Raw genomic sequence first — 24868 nt, 5'->3', positions numbered from 1 at the left:
TTTTAGCCCTTTTTCAGGAGGCGGCTTGTGTACAGGGCCTTTAACATCCCTCCTTGGCTCAAGACTGAGGATACATCATAAAGGTCACCGTCAAGAAGCTTAAAGAGGCTACATCAAAAAGGTTGTTGTTTTATATATATATATAAAAAACCACGGGATTCTCCGCTTAAAAGCTGTCACTCACTACCTTTTGGTCCAGAGAAGAACATTTTAAAGAGGGCGACAGACAAGTGACAAATGTATTGTCCATACACATTTATTAACTCTAAGCTGTGAAAATGTGGTATGTATACTCGAAAAGTGTGCTTGCTTGACAGCTAATACAGACACTGTAAAATTAATATTGCCCTGAAGATTGAGACTAGCTCTGAAAGTTGACACGTTAAGCAAAGATCTCCACTGGGTTTGTTAACTATCTTGCCCTATCAAATAGAATTTATTTATCATCCTCAGGTTCCGTTTTACATAGTCTAACTCAGTTCAAATATCCATTCTTGCCGACACCTAACACAAAGCAGAAGCAGAGCAAACTATAGCCAATCTTGAATTTGCAATTGTTTGTCTATACAATGATACCTGGCTTAAGAAGGAATTAAGGTGACTTATTAAAGACACACCTAAATATCTTGGATTTTATTAATGGCAGTTTGCTGTATATTTACATGTAACACATACATAAAGTTTTTTGGACTGAACATGCTCACTTTGGAAGCTTTTTATGTACATGACCCATGAGCAACACCGAAAAAATGAGAACTCTAACCTTGAAGTCATTCAACTATACAGTTATGAATTAATTTCTGTTAAACACAAAATTTCAAATTTTAATTTTTTCATTTTCATACATTAAAAATATACATAGAAATTCAAGTTAACTTCTCAGACATGTCAATAGTCAGAGATACTACTTTGAAAACAACTACCTCAGAGATCTTAAGTCACGGTGGGTTTGTCAGAGAAACGAAAATGTATCAGAATACTGACATTACATTATGAATAGTGAAGCATAGCTTACAGGTTTCTGAAAAAGTATAAAGTACATAATTTGCAACAATAAATTATTTCATTGAAGACTCAAGTTAATCACAGTTCAATGAATAATCTTAAAAGGAAAGGTATGGGCAATAATAGGCTTAAAATACAGATATGGTCACAGCCTTAAAATAAATATGTCTAAATGCCGCATACACTGAAATAAAAGGTACACTTATTGTAAAAAAAGAAAAAGTTGAACATGACACTTTGCACATTTGTGGTTTTCCTGGGCTTAAAAAAAGATGAAATCAATCTTATCAAATTATTAGTTAATTTCATTTTATTTCAGTTGAAGTCAGAATTTAATTACAGAAAAGAAAGCTCTTGGCTTGTACAGTGACTCACAGCTAATCAAAGGAGTTCCAAAGCTCAGGGTGGAAGCAGAAAAGCTTTAGGAGAGTCAAATGGAATTGAAAAGAAGATGCTTTGAGTTTCTTGACTTGGCTTTGCCATACTGTGTGGTGCATCAGACCTATAAACTAGTGATTAAATTCATTAGATGTAAAAATAGCAGTAATTAGCAAGTACAAATTTAAGAGCATCAGTGACGTCAAGTAGCCATTCAAGCCTGGCAGTCAACAACAGAGGATACATGCAACCCCTTTGGTGGGCTTTCCCCTAGCTGTGCTCCCCATTTTAACAGCTGTGGGAAGGGAAATGGAAGGGAATCATATATATATGAACAAATTCTGATCCTATTGATTAATCCATATTGGATGTGGTACATAAGTTACACCGAAACAGATACATAAATGTATCATAAAAACTGTAAGATAGGCAGGGATCAATCCACATAAGATAGTCTACCAATATGGTATGCCCACTATATATGCCCATTTAAAAAGGCAAAAAGTATAAGTAATAAATACACATAGAGTGGAATTCAGTGTCACACTAAGACGAATGTTCGCCTGCACAAGTGAATCAGTTTATCAGACAGATCAATTCCCGCTCCCTTCCACGTGCATGTTGTTCTGGGGGTTCTCGTGAGACACACACCCAAGCCAACTGGGGGGGGCACGTGGGTCAGGGGGGGAGCCCCATTGTGTCAGCCAGGCATGGCCAAACTTGGCCCTCCAGCTGTTTTGGGACTACAACTCCCACCATCCCTAGCTAACAGGACCAGTGGTCAAGGATAATGGAAATTGTAGTCCCAAAACAGCTGGAGGGCCAAGTTTGGCCATGCTTGGTGTAAGCCCTTGTGTGGGGCTTCCGTTGATGAGGTTTGTCAGGTGAATCCCACCCATATAGTCTTGATAGAGAATCAGGAATAGGGAGCTGTGTATTTTCTTACACAATAATTTTTATTAAGAGATATCCCACTTGTAAGCTTACTTATTTTTACTCTCTTGTAAACTGGCTTTTTAAAAGCCTTTTTGGATTAATCAGCTGATCTATGTGCCATTTTTTAAAGGGGAGGAATCAAATTAGGTGTTTGCATCTAATATTAAACCATGGTTTACAGTTACAAGGATGAACAACAGAAAGCCTTGGCCTTGCATTCTGCTATGAGGAATGCAGAAATTGTCATTTCTGTTTTAGACAGCCAAACCCAGTCAATGTGTAAATAGTCTTAATGATGTAAATAGTCTTAACGATGGGTAGAGGAAACAAGCCAACTTCAAAACACAGTTTACAAAGCTGGCTTGTTTTCACTAACCATAGTTAAGATTTACCAGTTTAGGATTTGGATATCGCACTTAAGCTGTGGCTAATCAAAAGCAAAAGTGTAAGCTTCATATTTCCTCCTTGCACCCATGCCAGAGGATAGGGGAGAGTGAGAAGGCCCTAGGCTTGCTGCATTTTGCCCTCTTGATGCAAATCATGATTTAAGTATGATGTTTCAACTGGACCGCTTAATTGATTGAAAATGCATGTTATTTGTTAATAGCATTTTAGCTTAATATAGAGATTAACAGGTTTGGGAAAACTATAACCGATAGAAGATCACTTTCTCTAGTGTGTCGTATGATAAGAACCCCCGCCCCAATGTCAACGGTTAAGATGGCATATCTGAGGACATTTGTCAGCAGATTATGAACCCTTCTATCAAACAATTACATGTACGATTTTAATAATGAAAACCCGCCTGAGACACAAAACTGACTTGCTTACTATTGTAATCACGTGCACACGCATTTTGCTATTTTTGAATAGAGGCACTTAAGTTTAGCAGAGTACTTCTGTTGTAAACAGTCTAATGAAGGTCTCTTAAGACAAAGCATATGTGAATACAAAGTCAGAGTTAAACCAAAGTTAGTGTGGTTTAATGTACAAATCTTATTTTCTAATAAGACACTTCTATTTAGTATATTAGCCTCAAAGTATTACCCAATTTCTTTTTTATTATTTAAATGCCACAAACTTGAAATAAGCTTCCAATCTTAACCCCCTCCCCCATTTTTTTTCAAAGCTGAAAAACTCTTATTTGTACACCAAATAGCACTCTAAGCTGTGTGTGTATGTATATGCATGTATATATATCTGGAAGTACCACTTTAAGCCTCTTTCTGTACCTGGAACCAATTAAAATCTCAACTGAAAACCCCAATGCTTGATTTGAATGCCGTAGATATGAGTCTATTAACAGCAACTATAAACTGGAAGAGTGCCAGTGTCTGTAACAGGCAATGGGTGCAATCCAGATCCATTAAAATTGATGTGAATATTTCTACTGACTTCAATGTAATATAGATTATCCCCAACAAGCCTTGAGTAAGTGCATTAATACATAATACGAATATTCCTCAAAAATACTAAAACATCGATTTCTTATGTACTGCAAAAGTAACACACAACAAAATGTACATATAGCAATAATTTATTCTGAAATGTTCATTTAGTTCTGTTGAGACTTCACCCATGTCTCATTAATAAAAGAGCAGCCATCTCACCTCAAATACCAGAATATACAACAAGTTACAGCATAGCAAAAGTCCTACCTACTGTCAGTTAAAATCTAGTTCTGGTAAAATAATTTTGTTCAAGTGTTACACATACACAGATTTTCCTTTTTTTCTTCTTTTTTCGGAGCACAAAACCAAAAGGTAAATCATTACACCATAACTATCTATGCACATTATGTGACCACAGAAATGTTTATCATCATTTCAGAAAATGAACCATCAGTTCTATCCATGCAGAAAAAACAGGCTTGTTCAGCAGAAACCATATTACTGTGAATTTCACAGCCACATGATTAATTATAAGGTTAAGTGGCTTCACAAATACTTTTTTTTTTTTTGCATAAATACCAATTTCTCCCTGATGTAGTTTAGTCATTTTGCAAATCTAGAAATGAGTGATATAGCAATAGATTTCTCTCTTTTAATCTCTGTTCATCTTTCCTGAATACCCCCACCCCCACCCCACCTAAACAATTAAAGGTATGGGATGTTAATTAAATATATGTAAAACATACTGTACAAATATAGTCGCTTTAGCAATTTTATTGCTAAATAATAAATTGGGACTCCCTCAAATATTATTAGTGAAGACAAAGAATATCAAATATGGCTTCCAGAACAAGGACCCTCTACAAGAATCAAAGCTATTTACAAAAGAAAAAAACCCAACTTTGTATAGTTTTATTAAAAAGTTTCACATATAGCATTAACACATGAAAATTCTTTGTTAAACAGAAGTTACCAGGTATGATCCAGAATGACGCTTAGGACTTTGGGCACCACTTGAATCTGTACCTTCAGTCTTTGAATCTCGTTTTTTTGTGCTGTTATTCACTGGTGTTGGTATCTGCGATGGCCGCGTGGAACTGGAAGTATTATCCACGCTGCTTTTTCTGGGACTTGGATTGTAGTTGAAGGGAGTCACTCTTGCCGCAACAGCACCACTGGGCGAACTGTGTTTGCTTGAGCTGCTGGAACTGAATGGCGTACGTTCATTAACAGTGTTTTCACTAGTCTCTGGGGCAAGGGCAGGGTTGCCTAGCAAAGGTTTCGTTTCCGTTCCCTTCTTGTCTGGACTATCTACTTGAATAAATGAATTCAGGCGGGTTTCTAAACCCACAGTACGAACAGGGACATTCCCATTCCCTCCATTTTGTTTTCCGTTAAGATCTTTGCTATTCACATTCCCTTTCTCCGAAACACTGTCAATAACAGGGGGGGTATTCCCTGTGGGAGATTTTCCAGATCTAGGATTATTAATAGGGCAGTCCTCAATCCTCACCCAAACATCTTCTGTCTTTGAGACGGCAGGTGCCATCTGGTAAATGAGAGTTTTTGAATCGGAACCATTGGTAGCACCTGGTGAGGAATTCTGAGGAGGACTTGTCATTATCTGAGGAATTTCGTTCTCTTTAATCTTCCGCCAAGTACCTTTCGTTGGCGCTTGACTCTCTTTAGATTGCTTGAGTCCAGAAAAAGAACTTACATGTTGCTTTTCATCCTCACTCTTTGCCTTCTCACTGGATTCTGAAGAAGCTGAAAGAATTGAGGAAGAACTTCCAGTCCTACGCCAGGTGCTCACACGAGGAAGTGATGAGGAATGTTTACTATGTTCGCGCTTCCAAGTCCCTGATCTGTTAATTGGCAGCCTGGAAGGACTCTCTGAGTGAGACCTAGTTATGTCATGCCGTTTTGTTGGTCTCCCATCACTATATTCCAAAGAAGGACTCAGGCTAGGAGGTAACTTTCGCCAGCCACCAGCTTGGATGGCTGAATGAGTAGATAAAGACATATCAGGAAGGGATGGGCTTAAAACTGGAGTCTGCGTTTGGGACTGTGTAGGAGAGTCTGGTCTGGAAGGTGACAAAGATTCAAACGAGGCAGACTCTTCCAATTTCCTTCTTAGAGTGGGACTTGGAGTTTCTTTAATAAAAGTTGACTGGCGGACCAAAACAGGTCTCTCAGATCTATCAGATTCACTCCCACTGGATTTGGCCGATGACATTCTAGATACATCAGGCTTCTTGTTTGAGCCGCTGATACCAGAAATTTGGTTTAATCCTTTTGAGGCAGATTCACTTCTGGGAATACCACTGGTACTTTTGGGCAACCCAGTTTGTTTCCCCCCAGTTTGCTGGCTCATCTGTCTGCCTGGAGAGGTGTATACCATTCTTCCTGAACCAGAAGACTTAGTGGAAGTGGTACTCGGAGAAGACGTTCGTGGCAGCTGGGAGAGTTTATTAGGGGGACTTATGCCATTTCTGCCGGGTGAAATTGAATTTCGGCCAGGAGACTGCAGAGGTCTGGTTAAGGGTTGCTGTTGTGGTCTAGAAGGTGTGGAATCTCTAGATCCTGATCTAGAAGGTCCTTTACTTGATCCACCTTGTTGAGATGGCTGCCTGGATATAGGACTTGGCTCAGGTTTTACAGATGGCTTGGCTACTCTGGGAGAACTAGTAGAAGTCTGGTTATCATTAGGACTTTTGGAGGTTGCACTCTTTAGTTGAGGCCCTTTTTTAGAAACTGGACTTGTACTTGAGGAGCTATTTCGAACTCCAGGAATATGAATCATTGTCCTACCTCGGGAGATTGAGGGCATATTGGTTTGCAACGGCTGTTTCAAATGACTTGTAAGTTCTGAATTAGAACGAGCTTTACCTGTGATCATGCTTTTATACACTTTCTTTCCTCCTTTGATACCTTTATTTTCAGATTCTACTTTCTTTGTTTCCAGTGTACTCTTCTCCCCTGGTTTAATAATTCTTGGACCCTTATTACTAGTAAAAGGTTTTTCTTCTTGGTCGGGTGTAAGATGAAAGGGTGATCCTAAGGAAATTCCAGATTTTAATGAAAGGATTGAATCAGAGTCTGATGAGGCTTGTCTAGACAGTGATGCTGCTGCAGCAGCTTGATGTAAGCTGCTAACAATAGAATTAGCACCTTCTTGAATAGCTTTCCAGTCAAAATTTTCTGAATCTGGTGAGAAACCATGTTCTGAATCAGGCCTTTGTATATCCTTCAAATCTAGTGTCAGGTCTTCTGCCAAAATGCCTCTCATATTTCTGGAGCTATTTTTTTCACTGTCTGATTTTGTTCTAGAAGGCTTTTTCTTTTTAGGCATGGCAGAACTAATACACTCCTGTAGAAGATCATCTTCTGAGTCAATACTAAGGGAACTGAGGGAACTGTTTCTTGAAAAACACACAGGAGTATCTTCGACATGAAACGATTTAGGAGCATAGCCAGAAACTTGTGGTCTACTTGGTTCTATCTGTGCATCAGATGGTTCCATTTGTTCTCTGGGTTCACTTTCTTTGTTATTGTTGTTTTCTTGATCGATATCACTGAGAGAACTCAGAGACGAATTACGAGAGAAGCAAACAGGAGTATTTTCTATTGCAAAATTTTGTGTTTTCTCATCGGAAGCTGCAGCCCTTTCTGAAATATCTTTGGATGACTGAGAGAATGGAGTTTGCTTCTGCACCAGAGTTTTGGGTTGCTTTCTTCCTGCTGGAGTGTGTTTTTGGCAAGCTTGCATTCTACTGCTTGATTGCTGGCTTGCAGACTGATGTTCTGCATTGGTACTAGGTTTAATTTCCCTTTCTTTCCCCTTTCTCAGTTCTGCCTTTTCCCTTGAAAGATCCACATCGTCGTCAAAGTCTAGAGAACTCAAAGAGTCATTACGTGAAAAACAAAAAGGAGTTCCTTCAATTGGAGTGTAATGATGGGGGGAATCAAATGCAAAGCTTCCTCTTGCACGCTCTTCATTATTTGGAAGTTTTTCATTGAAGTCCCTTGAGCTATTTTTAAGGTTTTGTTTCTTTGTCTCTTTGTTGTCTGTATAGGTTCTTTCACCACTAAAATTACTTTTTGGCTCTGTGGTTTTTCGTAAGCGTGCTCTATACTCATTACTTTGGGGTATGGGCTTTACTGGTGAAGTTGGTTTCTTTTTGTCAACTTCTAGCTGATTTTTGGCACCTACTGATGAGGATGTAGATGCTTGCTGGATTTGATCCATTATCTTTTTCACTCTGAAAGGTTTGTGACTTTTCCCTTTTGGCATAGCAGAATTAATGCATTCTGCAAGAATATCATCACCTTCTTCTGCTTTGTCATCATCCAATGCAATAGTAGTCCCAGCTGACTTTTTCCCCCTCTGAGCATCATCAGTATTTCTGCCTTCTGTGGGAATGGTATCTCTCTTTTCAAATTCTGCAGGTTCCATCAATGTACCAGTTGTCTCTGCATTAGCCAATTCATTGGGTGGTGATTCTATTGTGAGATCACTCAGCGATGTAGCCGTTGAGAAATTTATTGGCGTTCCCTCAACACAATACACGCGTGGCATATCATCTCCAGGTGTAAAACTAACATGTTTTTGAGAATGCAATCTGCTTTGGGAAGGGAGAAGTTTATACACAGGCAACTGGCTTGGCTTTCTGGCTACAGGTGGAGGTATTTTTGAAGCAGTTATCTGTGAAGGCTTTTTGGTTTTACGTGAAGATTTTGTTGGCATAGCAGAAATAATACATTCCTCCAATATTTCGATATCATCTTCATCTGAATCATCCAGGATATCCTTTTCAGTCTCTGTGGGCTTCTCTGTCTTCTTCTCTTGATTATCCTTTGTGTCATTTGGCTGTTCAAGTTCCGATTCATTCCCATGGTCGTTTTCATGTACAGGAGGCATTATTCTCAACTCTACATCTTTCTGTATAAACGGTTCATCAAGACTCAATGCACTTAGGCTTGATGAGCAAGAAAATCCATCTGGTGTACTCTCTGTAGCAAAATGTAACAGTGTGTCTGCATCTTGCAATACCTGCACTCTTTGAACAGCTGTATTGACAGCTGTTTGCCTTGGCCCAGACTCTCTCTTTTCAGTGGTGGGTATTTTTGTTTTGACTGTTTCTCTCTTTACTTGGGTTGCTTGTGGAGGGGGTGGGGTTTTACTTCTGCTTGGTGGCATTGTTTGCCCAGGACTGTCTGGAAGGTCACTTGGGCTTATAATACCACTTACCATCCCACTACAAGGCTCGCTCTGAACAGAGCTAGCAATCGAACGGCTCTCAAAACTATCCAGGGAACTGACAGAGGTACACCTACTGAACATAAGTGGAGTCTCCTGCACATAATGTTCTGGTGGGCTCTTAGGAGTTTGCGCACCACTTTTTGAAGGAGATTTGGCACCCGAGGAAAATTCTACAGCTTTATGTCTTGCTGAATCAGAAGGAGATAGACTAGAAGCCTGAAGTCTATTTGATTTTGTTCTAATGTGTTGTGAGGCTGAAGAGGTTTCATTTACAGTACCTGCTGCAGACAGACTCCTATTTTCTTTCATCCCCGCTATCTTCAAAGAGTTGTCCGCATCTCCTGCCCGTGTGGATTGTTCACGTCCTGTTTCATCTTCAGCTGATGACAAAGATGACAGAGAGCTACATCTTGAAAAACAGATCGGTGTATCTTCTACACAATAGGTCTGCATTGTTTCCTGGTTGATGGAGGGTGCTTTGCAGGACGCAGACTTCTGGGTGTGACCGGCTCTACTTTGAGCAGAATTTGGATGAAGCTGGTTGTGTCTCTTTGAGCCAGCCGAGGTTGATGTATTCCCACTACTTGATGAAATATGATCCGTTTTAGTACTCTGTACTGAAGGGCTCTTTGAAAAAGAAAAAGATGGCTTCTGTGCGGAAGGAGGAACGTCTGTTGAATACTTGAGACTGTAATCAATAGGCTGATCTACATGGTGCTCTTCTTCATTGTATTTTATGCTATAATTAGTTGGATGATCTTCTTCCTCATGCTGTTCCTCCTCAGAGTAGCGTTCACTATAGTTAGTTGGCTTATCATCCTCATAATCATCAACTGGGCATATGGACTGGTTCGCTTTTGGATTTATTCCGTGACTGCAGGTAACTCTGTTCTGTTCTGAACTATTAGATTCCCTTGATCTGAAAGGAGATACACACTCTGTCTGTCCAAAAGCTGACTGATAGTTCATGTGTTTATTATCACTACTCTCAGTGTATACAGGGTATGCTTCACTTTGGCTTCTGGACTGTCTTTGTTCATTCTGCTTTATTTCCTCTTCAATTATGTGCTTAGGTCTTGCCCATCTTTCATTTTGTGATGGGCTTTGCCTTCCAGAATTCAATTGCTCATCAGAATATTTTAGGCTATAGTTTATTGGAGTATCTAGCTCTCCATCATTGTCATCCATATGGTTAGCACTGTGTATTTTATGAGCTAAATCAGCAGGGTACTGTCCATAACTGCAAAACTTACTCTCTTCATCTTCAGAGTAAGATTCAATAGGCTTCATCTGTCCTCTTTTACCATACCCATCACTGCTACTGACACTATTTAAGCTATCATTAGAAGCTCTCTTATACTCCACTTTTGCATAAGGCACAGGACATGTCCTGTTCTCAGATTTAGGGAAGTTGTAGGTATTTGTGTGAGAATGGGCAGCGGCTGTTCTTCTTAAAGCATTCCTATCTTCTGGCAAACAGTGCATTTCAGTTACAGATCCATTGCTTCTCTCTTCTTGTGGAATATGCATATTTACTTCTTCCATCACTTTGGAAATCTGGGCTGCAGCAGTAGAGATCTGCATTCCCATTCGTTTAGAGGAGCTCCCAGAATTTTCTGTTGCTGAATGGTAGCTGCTTAATCCCATTGCACGCTCTCTATCCAAGCTCCTGTCCTTGTCAGACCGAGAACTCTCTGTATTTCCTCTGCTTGAGGAAGAAGAGCCAGGCAGTACAGTAGTGTTTAAATATGGTGGAAGTACGGTTACATTGCTACTATTAAAATTCTCGGACCTGCAAACTCCATCTTCATGTCGATTAGCATCTAAAACATATTCACTGTACAGATTCTGTTTGTGTCTTTGCTTATTACGATGAGATGTTTTGGGACTTAAGTTATCAATATTATCAAATGTCTCAGATAAATGCTGAGCATCTAACTCTGCTTCCAGTGCTTTTTGCTTTCTAACATGAAGAGATGGTAAGCTTGAACCCGGAGACATGATGTTAGCATCTTTATATTTCGCAGGCCTGTTTGCCATTAGGTTCCTTAGAGCTGCAGCACTGCCCATGGCTATCATCTTGTGCTTTGAATGTATGAGATTTTTGAGCATGCTAACGGCTCCCATGTCCCACAGTGCTTCCTGGTCTTTTGAATTCCGTGCAGAGAGGTTCCACAAGGTTCCACATGCATTGCTGACTATTGTCAAACTATGAGACTTCAAGTGATGCAGCAAGGTTTGCAAACAGCTGTTCTCTCTTAGAATTTGCCTGGAATTAAAAAAAAAAGGGGGGGAGGGGGAAAATTCACTTTAACAAGAGGAAAGACAAAAAAGTGTCTATGTTTTTTTCCTGCTAATAATGTTGTCCAAAATCCTACAAATAGGCATTAGCATAAATTCACTTAAAGACCAGGATCTAATAATGACTATCTGCGTACAGAAACTGTTTGTAGGATAATACTGACACTGTTGCTCCCAATTTGTCACCTGGGGTAGAAACTTTTATTCTGCTTTGGGCAATGTTTCAGAGGGGAAGGAAGGTTCTGTCAGTGACAGCGATGGCTTCCTGGGGTCCCCCCCCATTTTTTATTTTAGTTTTGAAAAACAGCTTAAAAGTTGCCAGGATGGCAGCAGGAAGTTCCTTTTCTACCAGTGCTCAAGCCGGTGGCACTGCTGAGAATTAAAAATAAAATAAAATTAAAGGAAGCTTCTAGAAGCTACCCCTGTTTTCCATAGTATGCACTCCCTTCCCCTTCCAAAACATCCGAGCCCCCAAATGTTGCTGCCTCCAAACCACTCTCCAAAACCATGTGTCCTGTTTGAACAGGGGACAATGGCACCAAAGAATCCAGCAAACCTCCAAATTGGGGGAGACTCAATACAATATAAAGCTTTTCCAAATGCACACACATAGATTGCCTTCTGGGAACAGACCCATACACTTGCATGGGATGTCACTCTGAAGGGTCTATTACCAACGGGGATAGCTTTTCTGAGAGTGTTCCAGCTATAGTGAAAGATGTGTGCATTCATATGTGACTGCAGAATGCATCCCTTTGGATTCCAGCCAAAGTTTTAGCTAAGAACATCCCTACTTTTAAATAGGCTTATCCAACATCAACAAACTAAAGTGAAGGTGATTTGTGCTGTACAAATCACATTATTGAAAACAGTGCTTATCATGTACTGCCTTTATATTATCTTATATTTGTAAAACTGGGACCATTTTATCACAAGCAGCGCAGGAATCTCTTACCAAATAAAATGCTTACTTCTGTTCCAGAGAAAATTCTTAAGCTGAAGCCATCTGAGCAGTGAGCTTCTAAGAACAACACTGCAGCAATAATTGATGTATCAGCATACAACACCACTAAGTCTAACTTTGCTCATAATCTCTGCCTCCTTCCAGTAAATGTCGTCTGCTGCATCAGCAATTTGCATAAAATGCACGGCTTACTGCTTAGGTAACTAGATGGCACACTTACCTGTGGTCCTCATTTGTAGCAATCAAGCTGGAGACATTACGCAGTATTCCCCCTCCACTTTCAATGATAGCTAAAGTATTTGTTTGACTCCGGTAAGTCAGTGTGCCAACTAAAAAGGCAAGAGCACCATCCACAGCACATATATCAGCTTTATTCTCAGTGCAGTGGGCTGACAGATTCCATAAAGCACTCAGTACGCTTTTTAGGGTAGATTCCTGCAGAGAGAGCAAGCACACGGAATTAAGAGGGCTGAAATGCAAACTTAAACCAAACAAATTAATGTTTTGACACTGGTAAAAAAATAATAATCAAGAGAGGAATCCAACACTATTATAAACATGAGCACAATGTGAGGGGGCACAATGGGGGGAGCCCTGTTGCACTTCCATTAGTGAGACCAGTTAGTTAGTGTTTATTTTGCTAGTGGTAACAACTTCACTGTCTGCTGCATATAAAAGAATGGCACTCCAATGTTAATTATTAGTGAGTTAGCCTCACTAAACTCAGGGGGAATTACTTCTGCCTAAACAAAGGATTGTATCCAATGTTACCAACAAAACCATTCAATTTTAATGGGTATTTTAGTTTGCTGTTGGAAGGAATAATTACACTTTTCTTCTATGAATAAGGAAACCAAAAAATAATTTCATATACTTAAAATACTGAAAAATGTGGTTTTGCGGTAACCTTTTTAACTTCCAAAGCACACTCCATGAGTGCTTTCACACTTCCAACTTCACGAAGTGTCTTCTTACTGTTCACATCTGCTCGCCAAGACAAATTTCTCAACACGCTTGCAATGACCTGCAAAAAATGGAAGAATAAAAAAGCTCAATCTGCCTTATTAACTTTATTGTTTTCTACCCTTTAATACTTGCTGACTGCCAGGAAACAGTTTAGGATGCATGATTTGCATGATAATAAGCTATTTAATTTACTGGGTTTCATTTTAAAATTTAATTCAATGCAGTAGCCCAAAGTTTCATTTCAAATTCTATTCTACATATGATTTCAAATATTCTGATGAATATTTTGGAATGACTCTTTCCAAGTTCTATGTATCTGTGGTAAAATTACAAATTGGAGGGGTGTTTCCAGCTACTCCACACTGTGAGCACATCATGGGAAGATTGGTGAAGCTGTGAAGCTCCCTTGTTACTTTTGCTATTAGATGCTGTGATCTTGTTATTTTTTTCTTTCAAGTAATCTTGTTATTATACCTGATATTGTTTTGCTATGTTATTATGTAATTGTTTTTGTAGCGTTTGTTTGAAATGCATCTGTTTCATTGTTGTTAAGCCTCTCTGATAATTGTTTTTGGTGAAAAAGCTGCATACAAATAAAATACATGCAAATTAAGAACTTTCAGACTATGTGGATCAACTTGTATTACATTAAGGAATACATAAAATACTTGGGCTTTGCCTAATCTCACTTAACATTAGAAGTTGTACAGTTCTATCAAGATGCCCCAATCAAGTTTCTTTAATGAAAAAACAAAAAACTATGCAATACACAGTAGGATAAAAGTTCTACAAGTGAGATTTACCTGCTGCAAATCTTCACTTTCAGATTTTAACTGGGCAACAAGGGCTCTCATGCAACCTTTCATAGAACACAACGTGGCCTGATGAAAAAGAGGGAGATAACAAAACAAATTACTAAGCAGTATGTTGACAGGTCACAAGTTACTTTCTTTACAAGCAGAATTAAAGACATAAAACAACATGAAAATTATTATCCAACTTTTCTGCACTAAGTGCACTCACAGCTACTCATAAAGCTAAAACTCATAAAGCTAAAACAGTAAATATATAAATTCACAGCAAAAGAACAAAATAATAAATAGCAGTGATCTGGGCCCCAATAGCCCCATCCTGGATAAGTTGAAGTATCTGAACAATCTTCAATAGCAGTCTCACTTAAAACAAATTACTGTAGTTCAACCTAGAGTGGACTAGGGCATGAATGACCATGGCCAAATCTACCTTCTCCAGGTAAAGACTTAATTGGCTTATCAGATCATAAAATGGATTAAAATTTCCAAATAGTGGCAGGTTCAAGAATTACAATAAAGTGCAGATGTAAAAATGTAGTCAACTATTTCATGACCTATACAAAATACCCTTAAAAAAAGCAGAAAGGAGAATATTAAAATATTCATTAACAATAGTCATAGGGCATAGGATAATAATACAGAGCATAATTGTGTTATTGTGGCTGTGTCAATGTCTGCTGAGGAATATCAAGAAACAAGCAGAACTACATTTTTCTGTTCCATGCTCAACTGTATCACGGTCGTCTGAAGTTAATGACAGCAGCCCATTATATACAGAACAGCTGAAAAGCTGAAAGTCTTAATATTAAAACTATTAAATAGCAAAAGAAAAATTAACTTACCTTATTTGCTACATCTCCAAAAGTTAAGTTTGTCAGAGCCATTCCAGCATATCGTCTTAATGTGACACTGTAGTGGTCATTAGTAAGCCCATACATTTCACAGTCTACTTGAAGCAATTCTGCAATGGCCTGCAATCCTCCTATAAACATAGTGGAATTTTTTGTTAGAAAAAAATATTTTTCGAAACAATTTATTCTAAATAATTTATTCTAAGTACAGTGGTACCTCGGTTTAAGAACAGGCCGGTTTACAAACTATTCGGTTTATGAACTCTGCAAAACCAGAAGTAGTGTCCCGGTTTGCGAACTCTACCTCGGTCTATTAACAGAAGCCGAATGGTGGAAGGGCACCGGCGGTGGGAGGCCTCATTAGGGAAAGCGTACCTTGGTTTAAGAACGGTTTCGGTTCAAGAACGGACTTCCGGAACGGATTAAGTTCATAAACTGTGGTACCACTGTAATTTTATTCTAAATATTCCGAATAATTTATTATAAATAATTATTGGCATTTATTTTCTAAGGCCAAAGACAAAGCAAGGGGATGGTTACAAGGGATCCATACTATAGCAACTAAGAATTGTTTTTAAAGAACTGGGAGCATTTCACGGAAGTATTAAGAATCCAAAGAAAGCAAACCAATTTGCTCCAAATCAGAAAAAAAACCTGCTATCTGTACACATTGCACTTTTTGGATAACAAACACTCTTTAAGCATTCAAAGATGAATGTTCCCCCTATGTCTTATATGCAGATGTCACAAGTGAACAGAACTTGAAGAAAAGCAACACGTATGCTGCTAACAACCACTCTTGTCAGCACCACTGTTGTTTCTTCCTGCATATATGCAACTATGTAGCTATGGAACAAATGGGTTGGGGATAAAGATACCTAGCTCAACAAATTATCTAAATAGAAGGAGCTACAGCATTCTCCAGAGCCAAGATAACAATTTTAAAACAATAAGCATTCATGTACTGAAAGGGTGAGGAAAATCTAACATTTTATCTTCCTGATTGTGGATACCATCAGGTTGTTAAAGCTCTGACTAATCCATGTAATGTGATCTTGAGCATATATGTTCGATACTTTTTGCTCCACTCTTACCAAGTTCATTCATCGCATGACGGTGCTCTTCATCAAATGAAAGCTTCATAAGAACACATACTGCAGGACAGATCTGATGGTCAACTGGAGCTGGCACTTGTCAGAACAAGGAAAATAATTACTATTTACTTCATCAATTAGTTATTTAACAAAGCAAAGCTTAGAGAGATTTAGTTACTAAGCTGTTTATTAGACACCTGAAAGGCAACCTAATTAAGGGGGGGCCCTACACAATTATGAAATAAACAGTTTCTACATTCTGCATAACTGTGCATAGTCTTTCTGGACTTCCAAGCAACAAGTCACCCAATATGAGGTGAATGATAGATGGGTGTCCTCATCTACTATATTTGGCTCATGGGGGTAAACCTGACCAGGATCTGGCCTGCAGAGCCAAAAAGGTTTCCCCTCCTTATACACATGGAACTCCACACAAGAACATAGACCTCTTTTAAAAAAATTATTTGTTTATAAGATTAGCTGCCCTGCACCGTGAGACTGAAAGGTGGGCTACATAACAATGTATAAAAACATAAAACAGATGAAAATCACAACAATTTTAAAGCATATAAAACAGATGGAAAATTGGAGCAGAGCACTATAAATTCAGCAGAGGTGGCGGCTCACAAAAAATAACTGTCAAAAGCCAAGGTAAAGAGAGGAGTCTTCCGTATATGTCACAGGGATGGGCTTGGAGCCAATCTGGGTCTCTGCTCTTGGACCTAGGAGCCCTAATGCATTATGGGGGAATGTTATCATAGGGGAACTTGCCTACCCCTCCCGCCTTCCTCCACCCCAGACCAACTACAGTTCTTGGAGTCTTCCTTCTTTGCCAGTTATGTTGCTGCTAAGTTTCTTCCCTTGCAATCTCCCTCTGGGTGTAAGAAGTCATTTTCCTAGTCAGCATTTTCCCTTGTTTATAAAGAGAAAGCTGCTACACCTGCTTGTCTCATATCTCTGCTTTCCCACCTCGGTCCTCATCCAGCCCATTTGGATGTATAGTTAATTAGCACCTTCAGACACCGAGGTTGTCGAAGAATTTGGGTACAAATACTGCAGATAAATGGCTGAGGCTTAAGATACTTTAAGGTAGTGTAAAGAAAATGCAAGATTAAAGTAGCAACAGAGTGGAATTATAGGAAAACCAAGCAAAAGTGACATGGGCTATAGTGGGCAGATTTGCCCATCATAACCAGAGGTCTCATTTCTCACACAGCTTGCTTGAAACTGCTTGTTCTACAAAGAACTCAGATTCAAAGCCGTAACATGAAAAAACACTTCGCGCTGGTTTTAAAGTAAAAGCTTTAAACACAGTGACATACTTGGATTTTTGTCCTGGTCCATGCCTTGGTCGTGTGCTTCCTGCCATTCCCAACACGTTTCACAGTAAGCTCGGATTTGTTCTAGAAGATGAAGGACTCTGATTTCTCGCCTGCCTCGCTTATCGTCAGGCTGCGAGTGAATGATATTATGCAGTGCTGCGCTGGCTCTAGCACGGGCCTCCTTACTACCCCGGGAGTTTCCCAACAACACCGAGTCTTTATCGTTGCCATGCAGAAGTTGAATGAGGAGCGGAAGACATCCAGACTGGCGCATAGCTATGCAGCTGTCCTGGGAGCTAGACATGGCTAGCAAAGTTCGTGACATGTCATCTTTATCATGAGTACCCAACATGGACAGCAATGAATACACCATTTCAACCTACAAAGCAAGCAATTTTTAAAAACATGTTACCAAGTATAAGCAATGGCATATGCCACCAGGAGAATTTTTGATGAATTGATGATGAATTAAGCCTTTGGGCCTAGGTTAGCAACTCTCAACATTACAGATTCTGTATTGCACTATTCTTAGGCAGCTAAAATAATGTTGACATAGTAGTACAAACTGTATCACCAAAATTAGTGGAGGATTCACTATGCATTACTCTTGTCTGTAAACAGGACAGGGCACTCATAAACAATTATGCATTTTCAGAAAAGCTTAATGACACCCTCCTCAAATTTTTAATGTAGCAGGAATCTAATGCCACATCATGAAATACTAGTAGTAGCACTGTGGCAGCTGCTTTGATACTTCCATTCTATAATGCTGAAGCCATTACTAAAGATTGACAGACTTGTTAGATTTTGTACATGACAAGGTCATCTGACACACTCAATGCGTCAGTATATACTGGGCAGCTGAAACCATCTCAAGGGCCACAATAATATTTCAAAATCAGCATGAGAGTTTCCCTGCAAAATGACTGCCAAGTTGGACAGAAAAAGATCAGCTAATTGGAGGTTTCCAGACAAGTTTGAAAGGGAACATCAATCAACCAATCAGTCAATATAAGTTTATTGTTCAAGTCAAAGGTAAACCTGCAGCAACAGTACCAATAAAACAATACATCCATAATATGAGCCAACACCTATGATGTAAGAGAGAGGTTACCAGAGGCACCAACAAACTCAAATTCAGCTTGGTTTCAAATGAAAATTCCATAACATCACAACACTTTATAATGATTTTATCTAACCCCTTTTTCCTTCAATGGGACTATCAATATTACTACCCTTTCTCAAAAGTAAGTGTAAAATGTGGCATTAACAGCCTGTGACAAACTTTGGTTACCTTAGTACCTAGGTGATTTGTCAGTCTTCGAGGAACAGAGTAACTGCTGCTAGAACTCATAACACTTGATGTCTCATGGTCCATACGAGCAGCTGAACCCTAAGAGTTTAATCAACAATTTGGCGATGAAAGCATTAGCATAACACAAAATCATTTAAAAATTTCAGCATTTTAGAATGCAACACAATTTAGAAGTTAGGGTTAAACAAAGCTGACATGTCAACTCTGTAAAAATCTAATTGTGCCAGAGGAGGGAAAGCTGCATCGTGACCTGAGTCACAAAGCAACAAGCGGTTAGCCATTTTGCCAGCAATGATGAAAATAGAATCTTTTAAATTATTGTTAACAATGTAACCATACCGTTTAGATTGGAGGATACGCGAATAGGAAGTGCTGCACTCACAAAGTAAGAAATATTTTTGTGAGAAATATTTCATTCCCTTAACCATAGCCCCTGGGCCAAGCAACACAATTCTCTCTCACAGGTGACATTTTCAAGCACAATTTCAGCATTACTGCTCTTTTCTCCTCCACTTGCACTACCAATGTCAGGGATGCGCTTAGTCATACCAATTGCGTTCTCTCTCTTTCTCCTCTCCCTTTAGGCAATGAAGTGACTACCCAAATTTCATTTAGGGGTGATCAGTTAAGTGTGACTGTGACATCATAGCATTTGCTGGGTTGCTGTCCAGTTAAAGGATGTTTAGTTTATTTACTATTTGGCTTTTAGATGATCAACCAAGTTTAAATTATTGCAAAACTCAATGAAGGTGCCCTTTTCAAAGTTTCTGTAGTAGGGAGACCATTTCTCCATAAATGTGAGAAGCTTACATTTGTGTATATAGTATATACTTTCTATTTCTACTAATTTTGAACAGGAATCAACTTAATTTAATCTGGGGGACTCAATACTGAGCACATCGATTAAATGATTAATAACTTACATCCAAGTTTTCTTAGGATAGATTATGTGACAAAGGTCATAATATCCTCTTACCATTTAATCATCACTTCACCTCAGGAAAAGCCACTTGGGTAAGAAATCCCATTAACCTTTCCATGTACAAGCACCCAAAAGATCATTGTGAATACCAAACATTACATTTGGCTATTAGGAGGACAGGACGCAAGGGTGGAAGCTTTTGGCTTCCAAGCAGAATTTTATTATGTTTTTATTTATACCCCAGCCAAATGGGTGGGGTATAAATAATAAAATTATTATTATTACTATTATCATTATTATCAGAATGAAGGTATTTCTTGCCTTCTACCTATGAGATGCAGCAGTTATTAATCACACTGGCATCCTCTAATATTCTTCTTTTGGGGAGACAAGTGGAATGGGGGCTCTTACTAGCGCACTCTAAAACTTTTTTATGCAAGGTTTCGGCTTGCAGAACTGATCATTATTTGCCCGCCCACCCTAGGACTACCCACTTGTCAATTACCTGATGTCACAACAAAGTGAAACCACACAGGGAAATGTAAAATGCCTTTTAAAGTGCACCATAAGACCAGACAATCAGCTAGATGCAGGCTCTTAAGAAGCCCATTGCAAATCACTTGGCAAGATCCCATTGTGGAGCCCTTTGACCAGGACTTTCCAGGCCCTGCCAATTAGCTGAGCAGCAGCAGCTGAAGACCCCTTTCAGGAGAAGAAGGTCGTTTATCTGCCTTGAACCTGTCATTAGTTATAGGGCTGGTGGGTGTGGCCTGGCTGCAACTGCCTGGCAGGGTTAGGGTTGACCTGACAGGTCTGATTAGGCCCCCAGAACAGAGGTTCTCCACCCAGATCAGGATCTTACTCTCAACACATAAGCAAGTCAGACCATGTTTACCTTCCTCTACATTCCTACTACTGTTTCAAAATTAAAAGAAATCCAGAAATGGTGGAAAGGAAGCACATGCACTCCATGTCCAGCTTGAATACAAGTAACTCCCTGCTTGCACACGTTCAGCACACACACAGTTTTTGGCCCCAGAAGGAGTGGTGGAATGGACTTACACGCAGCCTGCCAATGCACATGGTGTTTCAGAATACAATTCGTGTGCAAACAGGGAGTTGCCTGCAAATGATGGCAGCAGGGTACTGGAAATAATTATAGCACACTCATATCTGGGCTTAACACCTCCCCCACCACTTCCCAAAAGATTGGGGGAGCATAATGGATTTCGCCAGCTTAAGTAACCAAGCCCAATATTAGGAAACCTGTGTTTATTGTGTTCTTTTTGCCTCAATGGTTGCAAGACAAAAAGCTTGGCAGCTGCCTGCATTAGTGAGTATTTTCCAGGAATGAAAGAAAGTTCAGAGATGAAGTAGCAATAGAGCAACAGATAGTGCGGTTTGCCACTTGGCTGTTTGGTCCAACAGTATAGAGCTGAAAGTGGGACAGACTTTAATCAGTGGACTTTTTAATTCTGTGCTTGGTCCAAAGGCAATTTGCTCCTCTCATCCTCCTTCCCGGCAGCCTCCTTGCTCAGAATCTTTTTTTTTATGTTTTCTGCATAAGTACTGCTTATTCCAGGGGAATGGCAAAGCAGTAGCATATTCACTCAATATTTTTTTTGAAATTGTGACGGGTAGAATTTAAATCCAAAGACTTCACTGAAATAGTAAGGTTCTTGTCTAATATTTTGGTTTGTAAATGACACTTGCTAGCCAAGGCCCTCAAAGAATGCATATCTATTTAAAAGATTATTTAATAGAAGTGCTTATATTTATGTGGCCCAAGGATTGCGCTCTACACATACAGTTGCTCCAAGGGGCACATGAAAAGCCTGCCCATACAAATACTTCACCATTACTTCAAATATAGGTGGGTCTTCTAGGCCAGGAGTGGCTAACAGCAGTTGTTGAACTACAACTCCCATCAGTCCCAGTCATGTTAGCCAATGGTTCAAAGATTATGGGAGCTGTCCTTTTTCAGTATCTAGAGGGACACAGGCTGATCAACCCTGCTACAGGCAATATATTAACCAATTTTTTTAAAAAAATGTAAGAATTCAAGGAAGGACAGAAAAAAAATATGAAAAACATACAGTAAATCTGGTTGTGTAAATAAGGGAAAAAATGATGATGAATAAGGCAGTGATTAGGAGAGAGCAAGAGAAGAGAGCCTTTACACTAAGCTGTCCACTGCCAATAGCTGGAAAAGCACACAAGCGAAAGCACTGCCGCTGTAATGATCTGTCCATGGAACCTAATACTAAATTCCTTATAATAATCAAACCTGCTTTGGATAAGCTATAGAGCTTAAACATTGGCAATTATGAAGATGACCAATCAATTTGTTCTTCCGGAAATTGTTAGAAAGCCCTGAATTTGACAAAAGACCCAAATCATGCTGAACTGTATTTTTCAACTGATCCTACTAAGACAGAACCAGTTAAATATACCCCAAACCTATTAAAATAGTAGTAAACAGGAGTCCTTGGAATGTACCAATCCCCATCTCTTACTGGATACTCACTCTACCTCTGCCACCACCCTTTCTGCTTGAATATACTCTTATTTTTTTTCTCATCAACACAACTAGTTCTGCTACATTCCCAACCTACTGTCTTCAACTCTATTCTCGTCTCACGTGGTGCAGTTTTTAATTCTTATTTTAATATTCTCTCCATTGAACACATTGCCAAATGGATTTTTCTTGTAAAAATGAAGTTCACTTCTATCCTTTAGCTAACTTAGGAGCATCCACATTTCAGCGAGTTTCATTTGCTCTCCCTAAATGCAGCAGAGCGCATGCAGAACAGTGCAGTCATGCAGAAAGAAGTGTCGCCTTCTGAAAAATACTATGGTAGCCAAATCATCAAGTATAATATTCATTTGACTATCAAAAAAATGTCTGGGCTTGACCAGGGTATTTATTTTTATTTATTTTTTGCCTTCTAGTAATAATATCCTCTGCCACAAGGTAGGTTGACCTGAGCTCCAGAAATGAAATACTGGTGCCCAATCCATTAAGCCTTTTCCCCCTGGCCTTGCATAAAAAGGAGGTAATCCCCCAGATGTCTCATAGCAAGATGGATTGAATGACTCATATCCATAAAGCTAGTGGAGGTGGGGAAATAAGATTAATACTATGAGCACAATTTTTTATGAGGGAAAGTCAGAATTGTTCTAAAACACCAGGGTTATTCATACCAAGCTCTCTGGCTAGAAGACACTTTTCTCATCACCTCCTGAGTTCATCCACATTAAGGTCCCATACAAGGTATGCTGTAGCTTATTTACAAGAACATTTTTTTAATTGGTTTTAAATCTGAACAAATCGGGTTTAAACTGTATGTCAGTCTAAATGAATGTTTAAAATGTTCCACATGATGAAAACACAACCGGACAACAATTGTATTACTATATACATAGCAAAGGAACAGCAGGAAATAATGAAAAATATATCTGCTTCCAATATAAATGAACAATTTGACTGATGATAACTTATTATTCTAGTGGTTTATAACACTGCCTTCCACAACCCCCCCCAAATTTATAATCATAAGCTTCTACTTTGAAGCCATAAAAATAATGCAGAATTAGCAGCCATTTTAAAATAGTATCAAAGAAAATTCCCTGTATTAATCACATTTTAACTTGAAAACTTGGCTATATCAACATGAATTTGATAGCCATGCAAGGCTCCTTTCCCTTAAATTTACACATAATAGCAATCTGACCAAGATTTGTACTTGCTTACAGTGTAGAACATTTAAATTCTATCTATATGGTACATTCCTTTGTAGCAGATTAAAGAGCACTCATCTCCTCCAGCACAAAGCCTTCTCTGATTTAGTGCACCTGAAGGAATCCATTCATGCACAATTATACTGCCATAGCAGAATCACCATATCCCACCTCCCCAAGCACCATATGTTGAAGCATTACTTATAAATAAAATGTTGACTTTACCTGACTACTGCCAGCAGTTGCCACGCTGATTTCTGCTGCTCCTTGACCTTCATTTTGCCTCTCAGCTTCATGCGCGCCTGCATCGTGCTTGCTTGGAGGTGCTCTCTGTCAATGTAAGAGTTTGCGACATTACGCACAGAAATGGAGTACGCTTCCACTTTAAGCTTAAAACTGTGAACACGTCAATGCTGTAGCTTCACGAACCACTGAACTATGCTTTATTTTTCATAACCTCTAGCCTCAATAATTAGCAGCCGAGAGCGACCGCCTTGGCAAAATTGCAGGATGAAAGTGAAGCATGTCCTCTGAGGATTATAGCTCTAGAAGACAAAGGATTTGCTGTGAGATACAAAACACCATCCTCCACCAGCTGTGCTCACATCACTATCAGAAATGTAACAGAATTGGAGCAAACAACTGTCTCCTCTGCAATGTCACATGATCTATGCACTTACTGGAGGCTATGACTGGAACAGTTAAAATATTACTTACGCTTCGCAATCAAATAGAAACACCTTCTGGGTGGATAGCCCAAAATACACACAGTACGCCCGTTTTGTACTATTTGGAAGCTTTCCACAATTTAGTTATAGCATGACACATGTCGGAGCATCCATCTTAACGTGAAAGAAATTTAGACAAGTGGTTTGTCCCCAGACTAATCGTTCTGCAACTCAATGAATAAAATTGGGCAACGTAACAGTGCTGTTTCCCATTAAAAAGGCAAACCAATATATAGAAAATAAAACCCAGATTTTTTTTCATACCATCTTAAAGGTAATGAAAGTTAAAGGTTGTGAAATTTTATTTTTAAAAGTGACTCAAATGCACAAAGAACTGCCTACAGAACAGGAGATACACCTTTATTCAGTTTTTTACTGTCTGAAGCTTCATTTATACATTCCTTAAGAAAAAAACCCCTATAGAATAGTTTTAAAGGAATCACTGGCCCCACTATAAAAAAGGGTTAGATCCCTACCGCCTACAAACATTGTATGGCCATGTGCATTTCAAGAAGTTCAGTGTTGTATTAGACTGTGCGGTTCTATGGCTGAAGCTAATGGCAATAATTAAATTGAACATGGGGCTATTAGAGAATAAACTGGGACACAAAATAATCTACAGTAATAATCCAGTATGTTCAATCTTTTTCTCTCCCTCCATCCATGATAAAAGTCTGAACTCAGGGACCTCCACTGAAGCTAAATGTTGAAAGATTTAGAAGAGACTAAGTACTTATTCACAGAGTACATAGTTAAATTATGAAATTCACTTCCACATGATGTAGTGATGGCTACCAACTTGGATGGTTTTAGTGGAGGATTAGATGAATTCATGAAGGATAAAGCCGGCCATTGTGGCTAGTAGTCACTGATATGTTC

At 39.1% G+C, this 24868-nt stretch overlaps 1 protein-coding gene across 3 annotated transcripts in view; it reads right to left on the bottom strand.

Moving 5' to 3' along the window:
* Positions 1-618: 618 nt before the first annotated feature.
* APC (APC regulator of WNT signaling pathway) overlaps positions 619-24868 on the bottom strand; it is a 62368-nt gene continuing 38118 nt past the window's right edge. For all 3 annotated transcript variants that reach the window (XM_082191532.1, XM_082191533.1, XM_082191534.1), the window contains 9 exons: positions 23487-23591; positions 18578-18676; positions 17284-17662; positions 15962-16057; positions 14859-14998; positions 14008-14085; positions 13146-13262; positions 12459-12673; positions 619-11242 (listed from right to left, as the gene is read on the bottom strand). In XM_082191532.1, the coding sequence (XP_082047658.1) occupies positions 4669-11242; positions 12459-12673; positions 13146-13262; positions 14008-14085; positions 14859-14998; positions 15962-16057; positions 17284-17662; positions 18578-18676; positions 23487-23591 (7803 nt within the window). In that variant the 3' untranslated portion in view covers positions 619-4668. The remainder of the gene's footprint in view (positions 11243-12458; positions 12674-13145; positions 13263-14007; positions 14086-14858; positions 14999-15961; positions 16058-17283; positions 17663-18577; positions 18677-23486; positions 23592-24868) is intronic.

Source organism: Podarcis vaucheri (genome assembly GCF_965113315.1).
Source record: "Podarcis vaucheri genome assembly, chromosome: 11".
NCBI classification, from domain to species: domain Eukaryota; kingdom Metazoa; phylum Chordata; class Lepidosauria; order Squamata; family Lacertidae; genus Podarcis; species Podarcis vaucheri.
This window is presented reverse-complemented; position numbering and strand designations above follow the sequence as displayed.